Source organism: Cryptomeria japonica, chromosome 1 (assembly GCF_030272615.1).
Source record: "Cryptomeria japonica chromosome 1, Sugi_1.0, whole genome shotgun sequence".
Classification (NCBI taxonomy): Eukaryota; Viridiplantae; Streptophyta; class Pinopsida; order Cupressales; family Cupressaceae; genus Cryptomeria; species Cryptomeria japonica.
Genome location: NC_081405.1, coordinates 403652790 through 403667905, shown reverse-complemented (window position 1 = coordinate 403667905; position 15116 = coordinate 403652790). Strand labels below are relative to the sequence as shown.

At 36.1% G+C, this 15116-nt stretch overlaps 1 protein-coding gene across 1 annotated transcript; it reads right to left on the bottom strand.

Annotated features, from left to right (window-relative positions):
- Nucleotides 1-9800: 9800 nt before the first annotated feature.
- Nucleotides 9801-13634, bottom strand: LOC131065686 (cysteine proteinase inhibitor 12). Its single transcript, XM_058000273.2, has 4 exons — nucleotides 13294-13634; nucleotides 12970-13207; nucleotides 10284-10429; nucleotides 9801-10214 (listed from the first exon to the last, which is right to left on the bottom strand). The coding sequence occupies exons 1-4, from the start codon at nucleotides 13477-13479 to the stop codon at nucleotides 10074-10076; spliced, it is 711 nt and encodes a 236-aa protein (XP_057856256.1). The 5' UTR covers nucleotides 13480-13634; the 3' UTR covers nucleotides 9801-10073.
- Nucleotides 13635-15116: the final 1482 nt, after the last annotated feature.

The window sequence follows — 15116 nt, the reverse complement described above, 5'->3', positions numbered from 1 at the left end:
AAACTGTACACAGGTATTATGGCTTAAGCAAATGTTGAAAGACATAAAGGTAAAATGCAAGGAACCTATTACTATATACTGTGATAACACTGCAACAATTGATATATCTAAGAATCCAATATTACATTATAAAACAAAACATGTTTCTATCAAACTGAATTTTCTAAGAGAAAAAGTTGATGAAAAGGAGATAAAACTGGTTTATGTGAATACTAAAGAACAGCTTGCAGATATTTTCACAAAACCTTTGATTAAGGAGACTTTTAAGGACCTCACAGATCGGCTTGGAGTCATACCACCACCGGTAGAGACTTAGACAGTTGATGATTGTCATCAACCGGCAGAATTAAATGGACAAATCTTTTATTCCGGTATTTGATGAGGAAGCTACTTCTCAGGGGGAGTAGTTGGTATATTGAATTGATTGGTATTTTGTATGAACTTGATTTTTTGTGACTTTGGCATTTGATGTCAAAGGGGGAGAGATATCTATGGAAAAACACATTATCCTTTTGGGGAGAGATTTTGAAAAACACATTTAAGGAGAAATTGGTAAGAGAGATTGGTATTGTTACTCCCAGGGAGAGAAATGGAGATTGTTGGTTTTTATATTTGGCATTTCTGTTTTGGCAATTTGATGGTTTTTCCATCTTGTGTTGCCATCAATGCCAAAGGGGGAGATTGTTGGTATTTTGGTATGGTTTTGTCATTGATATCAACACCTACTAATACACCTACTTTGGAGATCTAGCAACATTCACTGGCAAGCAGTAAATTGTGCAACAGTTACTGGTATATGGTTCACCGGAAGGATATATTGTTCACCGGTACCTGGAATGATATGGAAGACACTTGGTAATGTCGAAGACATCATGTGGACATTCTATTTTGAAGAAATAATCATTGGTATATTCATATTTGCATATTTGCTTTTACCGACAAATAGGTCCAGGTTATCTAGGGTTACACCGGCAGGTTTATCTTTTCCAGATCAGCATGGCATGCTATGGAGATGATTTATTATTGTTGTAAATGCATTAAGCTGACATGTTCAATCGGTTATTGCATCGGATATTATATTGTATGTAAAATGTTTTTATTGTAATATCTTGTAGAGCCGACCTACTAAAATTGGTCTTAGGGTATGGTATAAATGTAAGATCTTATTTGTAAGATCAAGTGTGGAATGCGAAAAAGAATTAAGTGAAGGTATATGCGAGATCAAGCAGGGATATACACGAAGACGTCATTTGAAGGTGAAGTTAGGTTTTTGTAGAAGCATATCAGCATTACACCGGTACTGAATCAAGCATATGAAGATGCTATTTTGTGCAGTACATTCTTATTGGATCTAACCATCCAACTGTAGTCAGTGTGACTCCCATTTTGTGATTGAACAGTGAGCTCTAGGTTGTTGGCCTTTCTGCATGTGCAGACCCCATTTATGTACACTTACTATCTGCAGTAGTATCATCTGATTGTGGGTAAGGTTTCCCACCGTGGTTTTTCCCCTTACAGGGTTTCCACGTACAAATATTGGTGTCATGTGTTGTGGATGACTTTATGTTTATGTTTCATGCATTAATCCTTACCGGTATAGCAATTTACTGTTAAAACTGTCTACCAGCATATTTAACTGGTTTACCGATATTAAGCATTAAGTTGGTTAATAAGTTTTTGGTTTGAATTTATTTGACAACTGATTCACCCCCTCCCCACCCCCCCTCAGTTGTCTCTGGGACCTAACACAAAGAATTTTTTTAAGGATGAGAATCAAGGGTGTAGGGATGCTACAATTCCCATCCCCGATTGGTATTTACTTTGGTATTTCTATGATAAGAGAACTAATAAAATTCATATCTCGAATACTTGGACCTTGGACTTAGCCAAGTTGATAGTGCCCAATTTTTTTGTTGATATTGAGCTCATTAGGATACTGACAGAACACTGCCATGCAGTTACAAGGACTGTAAGGATGCCTAGTGGGTCACCTTTGGTAGTATAAACTAGGACTATCGTCACAGAATGCTTCATGCTAAACAAATAGGCTCTCACCAAGATTGGCCTACAAATATTTGAGCAAGATTATAAGAGGTTGAGGAACATTTATCAGAGTGATGAGATTCCAATGTACATGAGAAGGGGTGTAAATAATAATAGAATGGCCATTTATTCATTGGAAAATGATCCATTTTAGTGGATGATTCTCTAACATATTTCAAAAGAATGTATTTTGCCTTGTGTCAAGTGTTGGGAATAGATGTGGTGAGTAAAATGCCTATCAGCTTGATGATGATGGCTACAAGGATTAAAAAATTAGAAGTAAATGTAGAATTTGATTTTTCTTTAGAGATAAAAAGGAGGATACATGAAGAATTTCTCAAATTGAAGAAAGTCAAAAGTTCATTTGATTTTAGACATTACTCTATATTGTACCATTTGATTTTGTATCAGAATAAAAATAAATGGAGCCAAAGGCTAGACTTGGGAATGCTCAATGACCAAGGAAAGATATTTCCAATTCAATGTTGGTGTTATGTATGGGATAGAAGGTGTTGAACAATGATTATGTGATTTTCCATGGTGATTTTGCAATCACAATTATGGCTACTTTGAATAATATCTCACCAAGGTTGCCTCTATAGATAATGGAGAATATTGGCCCTAAAACTAGAGAAGGGGCATACACATAATTTTGGTAATTGGTTCTTCATGTCTGATTAAACAAATATTAAAATCTATAGATTCCCTTAAGCTCCCCTCCATATGCCCAAATTTGTTTTTGCAAGGGTAAGCTTTTTGGAATTAATGTGGCAGATGATGTTGATGTAAAAGGATGCTATGGAAAGGAAAAATAAGGGCACATTATTGCCACATGTGACTATATTTGCATACTTTTCTATTGGTTCTGATACTCTTGAAGAGTTGCAAAACTATTTGAAGGGGATGTATTCCTTGAGGTTAGGAGTGGAGAGGGTCTTTGATCCTAAAGGGCATATGAACTTTGTGAGAAAAAATTTTTTACTAAGGTGGGGATCACTCATGAGGTGAATTATGATGAGATTGTTATAAGGAACTATGTTATAGCTTCAGAAGTCTTTCAGAGAAAAAGGAAATGGAATATATTGATGAAACTTGAGGAAGAAAGGAAGAAGGACCCACATTTTTTAGGATTTTATATATAAGAAAATAAATCTCTTAAGAGGATTGATTTGATAATTGATAGCTTTGAAAAGTTTTATGGTAAATCAATAATGGAGAATGACAATCAACCATCCAAGCCTACAAAACTCTCAGTCAGGAAATCTCCTAAAGATGCAATCTATATGGAGTAGCCTTCAACAAATTCACCACTTTATCAACCATTGTCTAAAAGAGAAAAGGTTGATGATTATATTCCCCTTGTATCATATGAAATGATAGGAGTGGGGGATATAGATGAGTAAGTCAGTATACTAAGGAAGATGAGGGATAATGTAAAGGTTGATCAACCTTCAAAGTCACCTCCTATATGAAACCGCAACTCACAAGCCCAAGGCTAGGAGGGACATGCAAGCACAAAATGAACAAGTGCCACATGAAGATGAAATGGTTGTAGCTTCTGTCAAATTTATAGAGGATGATGAGTTTATAAAAACACCTGAGTTTAAAGGTTTTTGGTAAAATGAAGATGAACTAATTTGAGGAAAGAGTGTGAATAAACAAGATGGGGTAGATGAGTCTCAGCATGATGATATTGTTATCCAAACTTTCAAAGAACTCAGGATAAACAAGATTGACATCGCTCTTGATGAAGCTAGAAGGATGGTGTTGAAGAGTGATATGTTGATTATTCTGGGTATGGAGATACAAAAACTATTTTTTCTTGATCAAGAAAGAAACCAAGAGGACCCTATGTTGATTTCAAAGTTCGATTCAAAATAAGGGATGAGTGGCACAAGGTACAACCTTAAAATTGAAATTTTGGCCTAGTGGTTAAAGTAAAAAAATATAGAAAAGCTAAAGTTGCTTAATGTTGTTAAGATATCAGATGAACAACTATGGTCAAAACACTCAAGGACACTTTGACATTGGAAGCAACCACCATGATAATGCATTTGGCCATGTTCATTGAAGAAACTGTCAAGAATACAGAGCTCAAATTGGTGGTATATGAGAGGGCTCAAGCTGATATGAATGAAGAGATGAATAGTTTTTTTATAGAAAATGTACAAGTAAAACAACAATTAGGAGCAATGTCATATCTAGGCAAAAAGATTCTAATCTATCAATCCCCATGGCTCAAGAGCCTAGTGTTGATACAATTTCTATGGAACAAATTAATACATTGAAACAAGGTTGGAAGAAGGAAATTGAAAAGTTGAAAAGGCTCAATGAAGATACTATAGAAGGGGTTAGAAATGAAATCTTTGTTGTATTTGAAAAGATTTTGGATCATATGGTGAAATTGGTCATAGAAAAAATAAAAGATGTGCGTAAGTGTTCTACTGCCTTGCTACAAGCATTGGAGCAGTTGAAGGCAAATGCCTCCATCCTAGATCCATTGTTTTGTTACAAGTGTGATTGTCATTGCACCAAAAGATCGACATGTTAATGCCCGATACAACCACTAGACTTATAGAATCCACAGGAGGCGGTTAAGCCATGTCACAAACCTGAGCGTTGAGTTGCACAACACAAGGAGACCAAGGGCACACACCTTGCAACAATCCCCACCAGCGCAAGTGAGGGGTTTGAACATGTGACCAAGCTCTGATACCACTTGTTACAAGTGTGGTTGTCATTGCACCAAAAGATTGACTTGTTAATGCCTGATGCAACCACTAGACTGACAAAGGGAATATTAAGTTCATTCTTAAGGTAGGGGACCCTGGGGATATTCTGAGGATATTTGCAACTGGCAATCTATCACATCGCTCAATGTTTCCTATAAGATCATTGCTAAAGCATTGGCCCTTAAGATTCACCATCTGCTTCCTCAAATTGTCCACCCTGAACAGACGGGCTTTATTTAGTGCAGATTTATTTTGGATGATATCATTGCAATTTGGGAAGGTATGGAGTGGGCTTAGTGCTCTAAACAAAATGCCATTTTTGTCAAGATAGACTTTGCTAAAGCCTATGATCGTATTAAATGGCCTTTCATTATTGTTATGCTTCGAGCTTAAGGATTTGGTCCTCATTTCATTCAATTTGTGCAAATGCTTTTTGGAGACACCTCAACTTGTCTCACCATCAATGGCCTTCAATCTTTGACTTTCCAATTATTTTGATACATCTGCAAAGGTTGTCCGTTGGCTCCCTCCTTCAATGTGTTGGTTGCTAAAGGTTTTGGCTACCTCCTTGTAGTTGTCATTTCTACTAGGTGCATCAAGGGGATTTCCTAACTAAGTCACCTTCTTAGATGGCCATTTTGCAAATGATTCCTCCCTCACTCTTATTAAGGATGAAGATAATGTTCACAAGGCTCTTCAATGCCTTGATACTTCTTGTTTGGCTTCTAGGTCGGCAATTTGACGGCACAAAACCTGGTGTTAAAGTCAATCGTTTCTCTCGCCCCCTCCTTGAATTCTCGAATATGGGTGGAAATAGATTCAACGTGAGGAAATCTTTAGATTTTCAGGCATTCCCTTTTCCTTCCAAGGCTCCCCTGTGGATCTTCGGAATGCGGTTCTCACCAGAATTGAAAAGAAGGTGGCTTACTGGATTACTAAGCCACTCTCATTGGCTAGTAAATTCCGAATTTGTTGAAAGATTTTTGCTACTACCCATGTGTACTATTCCTCCCGTTGGGCCCCCTCGAAAGCTTCTCATAACAAACTTGAGAAGCTTCTTCAAAAAAAATTGTGGGCTTCAGCAACTAATCATCATGGCTTTCACAAAGTCGCATGGGAATATTGTTGTCTTCCCAGGGAGTTAAGAGGGCTTGGCCTTCTTTCTACTCAGAAGTAGGGTCTTGCCATGTGTGCTAAATGGGTTGTTCAGGCCATTACTAGTGATGAGGCTTAGAAATTTCTTCTTAGACATGCATTTTTGTCATATATCTGGCCAATAGGCCTTCTTGAAAAGGGATTGGCTTTCAAACCCTTCTTGTCAAGAAAGATTTAGTGCACATTCAAGACAGTTTTGTTGCCAAAAGCATTTGGCGTGCCTAAGAAATCGTCAAACCCTAGCGTCATTGAGATAGTGTTGGATTTAGGGATGGTCTTTCTTTTAATCAACATAATATTTGGTGGTCATGCTCGTTCAAATTCAAGGGCTTCCTTTAGCCCGCATCCCTAGGGTTAGTGCTCTATGCTTTCATAAGTGCAGCAATCACACCCCTAGAGATCTTTTTTCCAGGATCACTATGAATATCTGCTCTTAGGAGGATATGCAGATCCAAATTCACCTCACTCGACCAGTTCGACAGACATTTGACCTTGTCGTGTCGATCTGCCTCTGAATATGCTACATAAGTTGGGCATTCATTCTATCAAACCTTGGTGGAAATTTTGGTGTTGGTGTCGGTATCCCAACACTCCCTTCTGCAACTATAAGCCCAAGTTGGGTTACCATTGGTTTGTGCCTCATTTGCCTATTGTCTCGGCTTTGAATCTCCAGTGGTATTTGTACTCTTCATAGCACACATGGCGCTACAGATTCCAAAACTATATGATCCACCATTATTGAGCGTAAGCTTGGCTCATTTTGCTTGGTGTATTCTTTTCCAAGGCTTGTCATTGGGTGCTCATTTGAGATATATGGGAGTTCCTAATCCTCGTTGCCCATTTTGCAAGTAACCAAAAACTTTCACCCATCTTTTCTAATTTTGCGGCCAAGCTCAACATTTGTGGAATTGGATTCATCATTTTTTTTAAGCCATTTCAACCTTAACCCTTCTCTTGGCATATGGCTCTTCTAAGGGATTCCCCTCAGATTCCCTTCAAATTCACATAGATTTGGCATGCTTTCAGGGTGGAAATCCTCTTCACATTATGGAAGGATAGAAATGCTATTTTGTTTTCTCACAACTCTTTTAATATTCATGTTTTGCTTTATACTAAAGCCTATATTTGTAATAATATTATGTTGGGTTGGGTGTCAAGGTGGGTGCCAAGGTGGGTGCCAGGGTGGGTGCCAAGGTGTGTCAGGGTGGGTGGGTGCCAATGTGCTAGGATGCGTGCCAAGTTGGGTGCCAAGTTGCACTCGAGGTGACCCACTTGCAAGTGTTGCTTAATCATTAGGGAAATGCCCCTTGTATGGTTGCCAAGGTGCCTTCAGACCTTTCTGTTGCCTGTGAACGATCTATGCCCCATGGTTGGCGACGCGACCACAACTCCTCTACTTGTTTGCTCACAAACCCCACAAGCCCAGATTCCCCGCCATCAATTCAACGGTAGTAGAGATCTCATTCGACGACACTCCACCTCTTCGCTACGTGGTGGCTTCACCTCCAAGTGGGGCACAGGGAATGCAGATTTTCCTGCACGTAGTTTTGACTGGTCGAATACCGATGGTGATAATACTTGGCCTAGTTCTTCGAAAGGGTTCCCGCGACTGCCCTTAGCTATTTTCTCGGCTAAGAAGGAAAAGGAGAACGAAGAGACGACAATTGAGAAGAAAGATGATCCCTCCAAGACGACAACCCTGACCTTGCTAATGTATGGGGTCCAAAAGATGATCGCGATCCTCCACCTCTCGCTGCCACTGCTCTAACTACTTACTATTGTGTCATTTCTTTGTTTCCTACATTTTTTGTTGTTGCCCATCTAACTCTTGAAGGGTGATCCCGGATCCCCTATTTTTTTTTTGTGAAGTGTACTTTTATTTAAAAATTAATGGAATTGCCTATTCATCAAAAAAATGAAAAAAAAGATGCACGTACTTCAATATTTCATATTATCTTGAACACACTAAAATAGAATGAATTTCCAAAGAAAAAACCAATTGTGACCTATAATGCATAGAATAGAATAGAAACTGTTCCAACAAACAAAATTTATCGCAATCTCTGTTGTGATGTAGAATAGAATATGTTAACAAAATATAATTTAACATATAAACCAAACCAAATGTATTTATCTAAATATACCATTCATGAAACATAATGTAAAATAAGTCTATTATACTTTGACATTTGTGAGCCATTTTAAATAATTTTGAAAACTAAAAATGAAAACTAAAAAAATAATCATGTGAAAAATTTCCCTTTGGCCTCTAATGAACAAGTATAATTTATCTAATAAAGTATAATTTATTATGTAAATTATAAACCGAATGAAGAATTAATGTATCTAATACGAGATACAATCTAACTAACAAAAACATAATTTAGGTATACTAATCCAACAAAAAAATTTATCATGTAAATTATGAGCCTAATTCTACATTAATGTATCTAATGCACATAATACAATCGATCTAACAAAGCACATAATACAATCTATCTAACCAAACATAATTTACCATATAAATTATGAATTAAACATAAAATTAATAATCTAAATCCTCGTTGTAATCTATAATGCACAAAATAGAAACTGTCCAACAAAGCACAAGTTACCATATAAACCAAATTTGAGTCTTGAAGTAAAGAGGCTTCAATGGTTGAGCTACTTAATTTGTAGGTCAAAATCTTACTTCAAATGGTTTGAGCAAGGCATCATCCATAACAATCAGCTAACAATTTTTTGAGTAATTTATTTTATTTCTTATTTTTTATAACAGTTTGAAATTTGAGTCTTGTAGTAAAGAGGCTTCAATGGTTGAGCTACTTAATTTGTAGCTCAAAATCTTACTTCAAATGGTTTGAGCAGGGCATAATTTGTAGCCAAAATCATCCATAACAATCAACTAACAATTTTTTGAGTAATTTATTTTATTTTTTATTGTTTATAATAGTTTGGTTGTAATTTATGATTAGATTTAACATCAAACCAGGGCATAATTTGTAGCCAAAATCATCCATAACAATCAACTAACAATTTTTTGAGTAATTTATTTTATTTTTTATTGTTTATAATAGTTTGGTTGTAATTTATGATTAGATTTAACATCAAACCAGGGCATAATTTATAGCCAAAATCATCCATAACAATCAACTAACAATTTTTTGAGTAATTTATTTTATTTTTTATTGTTTATAATAGTTTGGTTGTAATTTATGATTAGATTTAACATCAGCTAATAATATATATAAGTTCAAGTAGCCAAAATCATCCATAACAATCAACTAAATTTATTTTATATTGTTTATAATAGTTTGGTTGTAATTTATGATTAGATTTAACATCAGCTAATAATATATAAAAGTTCAACAACCTAAAAGATTGTTGAGAAGTTGAAAAAATTAAAAAATAATTATAATCAAATCTACCCTACACTATTCTAATAAGTAGTTTGCGCAAAAACTATACCAATATATCTGTGCCACCCAATTTCCAATCTCGAGCTATACCAGTAACCAGGCGTATGAATATGATAGTAACACCCGTACCCCATATTATCCGATGGGTGGATGATGCATCTCTTCCGCCTACATAGTTCAGCTCCGATTAGATGGATTATCTCTTTCAAATCAGAAAGGATATAAGCAAATTACAATTGACTAGGGTCTAAATTCTACTCATCTCTCAACGACTCCACGATTTCTCCTATGCATTGGAAAGCCAAATTCAAAGATTAAAGAAAATAAATTTGCATTTTCAATTTCAATCATCAATTCTCCCTTTATACTTCATTGTTTCCAACTTCCTCTCTTTCTGTCAATGTCACCATGCAGAAGATCAAAGCAATGAGAAGCGTCAAAAGTCGTGCGATATTGTCAAGACTGTTATTAATTATTTTCATGAATGTAACAGCAAAAGTAGTTCAAAATCAAAAAAAAAACATCCAGATAAGGGGAAGAGATCTAAGGTCACATTATTTAGCAGCCAGTGATAAGATGTCGAATCTTCGCTAACAAATATTATTGCGAGCATCTACACTGGCCATTAACAGAAAACATCCACTTGAATATCATGTCTATTGCATGCATACAGTGCTTCATCTACAGTAATAGAGAGCCACCCGCTGAAAGAGGATTTAAATAATCAATGCCCCAAATCAGTGGAATGTGATTTCAACATCCAATCACCCTCAAGATTGCGATGCATCTCCACCTTGTGTTGCTCCTCTTTAACTCCCCTTTTAGTTTTCAAAAGTAGGTCAAACTTAGCAAAACCATCAATTACCTGAAGAAGAGATCACTGTTAGTAATAAGTTGAGTTATAATAGGTTAACGCAAATACAGACAGACTAACCTCAGCCTTTGCCAAAAGAATCTCCTGCAGCATATAAGCTGCCAAGGAATTAGACCTCTGCTGAATATTGCTCACAGCATGTTCAGCTGCTTCTTTAACGACAGGGTCATGTACTGGAACCTCACGCCACCCTGAACCCAACCCCTCTGCCGTACACAAACCAAAATATCTCATTGGTCTATGTTTCCAACACTCACTTTGTACAATAAATTCAAGAAAATGCAACCCATAATATAATCCTTATCTCAAATACTACTGTTAAGAATTAATTTCATATATTATTGATTGTGGAAATCTTAAATCATTAATCATCTCCCTAGTGAAAAGAGTAATTATTGATTGTGGAAATCTTAAATCATTAATCATCTCCCTAGTGAAAAAAGTAAAGTAAGAATCCTAAAAATTCATATACCCAATTTCATCTACTATTGAATGATAAGGGCGGAAAACAGCATAAGAGGATAGGAGAAGCCAATAGGCAATTTCCTGATAAGATGCGGTGCTCAAAACATTGATGGATGAGCTAAATAAGGATAACGCAGAATTGCTCATGAAGTAGGCTGCCGCTATCACGTTAACGGTCTCGGTGGGGTTCAAATGCCATTATGGAGATAGCTGTTGCCACAATCTTGTTCAAATGCCAATATGGAGATAGTTGTTGCCACAATCTTCCCATGAAATCCTACTAGTTGATCTATGGTAGAGGTACAAAACCTTTCACATAATAACCTATGACCGTATTTTATCAATCCCTACACTTTACCAAAAGGAAAGGATATAACCTTGGTTTCTCGTAGCAGCATGATCTTCTTGTTTGTAGTTCTTTCCTAATGGTTGCCAAAACACAAAACCGACTGGAAGTTCCATAGAATCAAGTTCACAACAGAATAGCCCTAACGAATACTTGCTGAAAAATGCCGAGAAGCGCCATTTAACGAGGTCATCAGGTTAGAGAAGTTGACATCGATCTCATACGGCATAGTAGTCAAAAAGCAATGCCTAAGCCTATACGATATTAGCAAAGGGACCAAAGCCTACGCGCGCCAGTTCGCTACTCAAAACCATCATATCTATAAAATGACATGATTTTTTCATAGCAGTGGTCAAAAAGACATCTAGAATTCCAGAGAAATAGTTTCACAACAAAATAGCCCTGTGCAACAGTGGCTAAGGCATACCAAGAAGCGCCATTTCAGGGGGTCATCAGGTCAGAGAGGTTGATACAATCTTTTATTATTATATTAAGAAAAAGAGAAAAGCATGTGATCATATTAGGAGAGAGGATCCAGTAGTTGTGCACCCTAACTTCACACAGCAGCTTACTTAGCAAGTCCCCTGCTTATAACTAAGGTTTCAGGGCCACATCATCTCATCAGAACATGCTTTTTGCTCAAGTATCCAAAACAGTTTTAAAAAAAAGAAAAAAAAAAGTGAGACCAATAGACATCCAATTACTTAGCAAGTCCCCTGCTTATAACTAAGGTTTCAGGGCCACATCATCTCATCAGAACATGCATCATCTCATCAGAACATGCTTTTTGCTCAAGTATCCAAAACAGTTTTAAAAAAAACAAAAAAAAAGTGAGACCAATAGACATCCAATTACTTAGCAAGTCCCCTGCTTATAACTAAGGTTTCAGGGCCACATCATCTCATCAGAACATGCATCATCTCATCAGAACATGATTTTTGCTCAAGTGTCCAAAACAGTTTAATTAAAGAAAAAAAAAAAATAGTACTTAGCAAGTCCCCTGCTTATAACTAAAGGTTTCAAGGCCACATCATCTCATCAGAACATGCTTTTTGTCCAAAACAGTTTAATTAAAAAAAAAAAAAAAGTGAGACCAATAGACATCCAAAAGGGCCCAATACTTATACAGCTGATGTCGCTGATTGGTTACTTTTCATAATAAATAATATATTTCATTTAATTATTGGTATTTATCATCGGCAATAACAACAGTCACAACACAACAAATATGAGGTATTAAATTAACAACTTCTATCACAAAAATTAGAACGCAAACACACTAAACTAAATCCTTTCCCCTAAGAAAGACAATAAGCCCAAGCCAAGACCCCACGAGGTTTAAAATATGAAATGAGTATTATTTTTGTTTGCGTTCCTTTCGTAACAGTTGCCAAGGAATTCCATACAACTCGTTTGCCAGCTATTTGCCCTGAGCAGTAATGGCTAAGATATACCCAGAAGCATCATTTCGTTGGATCATTAGATTAGAGAAGTTGAAAACGGTCTCATATGACCATCTTAACAAAAAGGCCAAAGCCTAAGCCCAAGTGCCCTCCATCGAACCACCAAATGTATAATATGAAAAACAGGGTAAATCTGATGAATTATTAGAATTCGACTATGTAATCTTTTATATAAGAATTGTTTACGCCAATCTATCAAATTATGGGATGATTCACTGAGATTCAGCTGTACAATATAAATCATCAGCTAGATGGGTTTTAAAAAAATACTCAAAACCTGAGACACCGTTTTAGAACCCTACAATTATGAATCCGGGGTCTGACTCAATACCTAATACATCAACTTAAAAAAAAATTGAAACCTTACAATTATGAAGTTTGGATCTGGCAAAAAATGACTCAAAACCTAACAAATCCTTGTGGAAAATAAAAAGCCTACAGTTATGAAATTCGAAAAAATAAGGTAACTTACCATGCTTGACGCCGAGGTCAGCAGTGGTGATTGATGGGGAGGAAGAAGAAGGCTTGAAATCCTGCAACTCCTTGAAATTTTCCCATGGCTTTACCCAAACCTTGGCCTCATACAGTTTGGGAGCAGAATCTCCATCCTCTTTGGCCTCGAGTGTGAGATGGTACACGGTCCCCGCTACCACTTGCTGATCTACCTTCACCACTCGACTAAATGACAGAAGCTCTTTCTCATTCTCCTTCTGAAGTTGAACACACAATCAAAACCTAAAAATTAAAGAAATTAAGGGTATAGCAGAAGTTGTAAGATGACAAGAAATACACATACCCGTTGGATATTATGGTGTTGAATGGCAAAGCGTCCAAGCTCCTCTATCTCCAAGCTGTTCTCAGAGCCTTGTACAGCATGCTTGCCGCCCAAAGTCCCCATGGCCGTTGCCCTCATGCTCCCTACTCCCAATATCGCTATCGCTATCGCTATTACAATTGCCTTCCCAATCCCCTGCAACTGCATATTGTGCTTCCTTCTCTTTCGCCCTCCTATTTATTCCTGTTTCTTGGCTAGTGAAAATAGTATAAGAGAGCGGAGAACCTAAATGGCATAACACGGAGCGTAGGAACAACGCAACGTGTTCTCAAACTTCAAGCAAACCCCCAAAATGCTTTCCGCGTGTAAACAGATAAAGCATCCGCTATCTAAATATCCCATGAAAAATTATTAAATTATAATAAATTCATGGTATATAAATCGGTTTTCCATATTTTATATAATGGAGGTTGTACACAAATTACTTTTTGCTATTAGATATGTGGGAGTCATGCACTCACCAAGGGACGTGTCTATTCTGGTTCCAAAACGGCAGTATAGATTGACTAACGCACGTGTTAGTCGCGTGTTTTACACCGTCGATTTCGCAATAAACTGCTATGATTGACTAACACGTTGCTATTACGTTGTACAGAAGGTCGGTTTTGGAGCCAGAATAGCTTCAGCCATCACCAAGGGACGCGTTTATTTTCGCTCCAAAAAGTGGTACGGCGCGACTAACACACGATGTTAGTCACGATTTTCAAGTGTAAATTTTCTATCCAACGGCTGAGAACGCATAACACGTCTTATTAGTCTGATAGATTCGATTGTTTTGGAGCCAGAATAGACACAACCCTCACCAAGCACCAATAGATCAAGGGTCCATTGAACAATTTTTTAAATTATAATTTATAAAATAATTTTTCTTGGTCTACTGGTGAAGTTGAATGACTCCAAATGAGCTCAACAGGGATCAAGTCTTGTTGAGTGCAAAGGCTTTGGCATCATAAGGGATGAAGTCAGGATCGTTCCCTCGGCGATTTCGTGCTCACAAATCTAGACCACCATAAAAAAAAAAATGTTTTTTTTCAATATGATTGATTAAATTTATTTGAGTGTTAAAAGAGTCGAAATTTTTCACTTTAGAATTTATAAAAAAAAAAAATTCTTCAATATAATTGATTAAAATTATTTGAATGTTATAAGAGTGTATTTATATGAATGATATTTATTTAGGTTTTTTAGATTTTTTAAATTTAAAAAATAAATTTTTATTTGAAATATTTTTATTTTTATTATTTATAACATTATAAATAAAGTGATTTTTCTATATATATAAATAATTTTTTTAAACTTTATATAAACATTGAATATACAAATGGGCAAACCAAAGGTTGCCAAATCCTATAAAGTTCAAGCTAAACGTGCAACTATCTTACATTGCTATGACATAAGATTTCCTATACAGTTTACTTTCATTATGAAATTAACAAATATGCATATATCATTTATTTAAATTAATTTTTGTTTTCCATGCTAAGTACCTAATTAAAGTATAATTCATATTATGTATTTCTTTTTTATGATAATAATAAGTATATGCACACTTTGAAAAGTATAATTTTCCAATAGCATTATAAATACTATTATATTATATTTTATTATAATTTATTGTTCTACCTGTTGTCTTCAAAATCTGATTCACTTCAACATCCTTATAATAATATGATTAACTCTGTGCAAAAGAGATATTAAAGGGAAGGAAACTCTTAGGACAACATATGACAAGGTTTGATTTAACCTTCTACACTTCGGACCTACTCAGAGTCCAAGCGGGTATA

What these genes read in the sequence shown, in the direction of transcription:
- LOC131065686 (XM_058000273.2), bottom strand. Translation starts at nt 13,479, where the DNA reads ATGCAGTTGCAGGGGATTGGGAAGGCAATTGTAATAGCGATAGCGATA. An exon ending in AACACCATAATATCCAACGG is followed by an intron (nt 13,208 to 13,293) that starts GTATGTGTATTT and finishes GTTCAACTTCAG; the next exon opens with AAGGAGAATGAGAAAGAGCT. An exon ending in TGACCTCGGCGTCAAGCATG is followed by an intron (nt 10,430 to 12,969) that starts GTAAGTTACCTT and finishes TGTGTACGGCAG; the next exon opens with AGGGGTTGGGTTCAGGGTGG.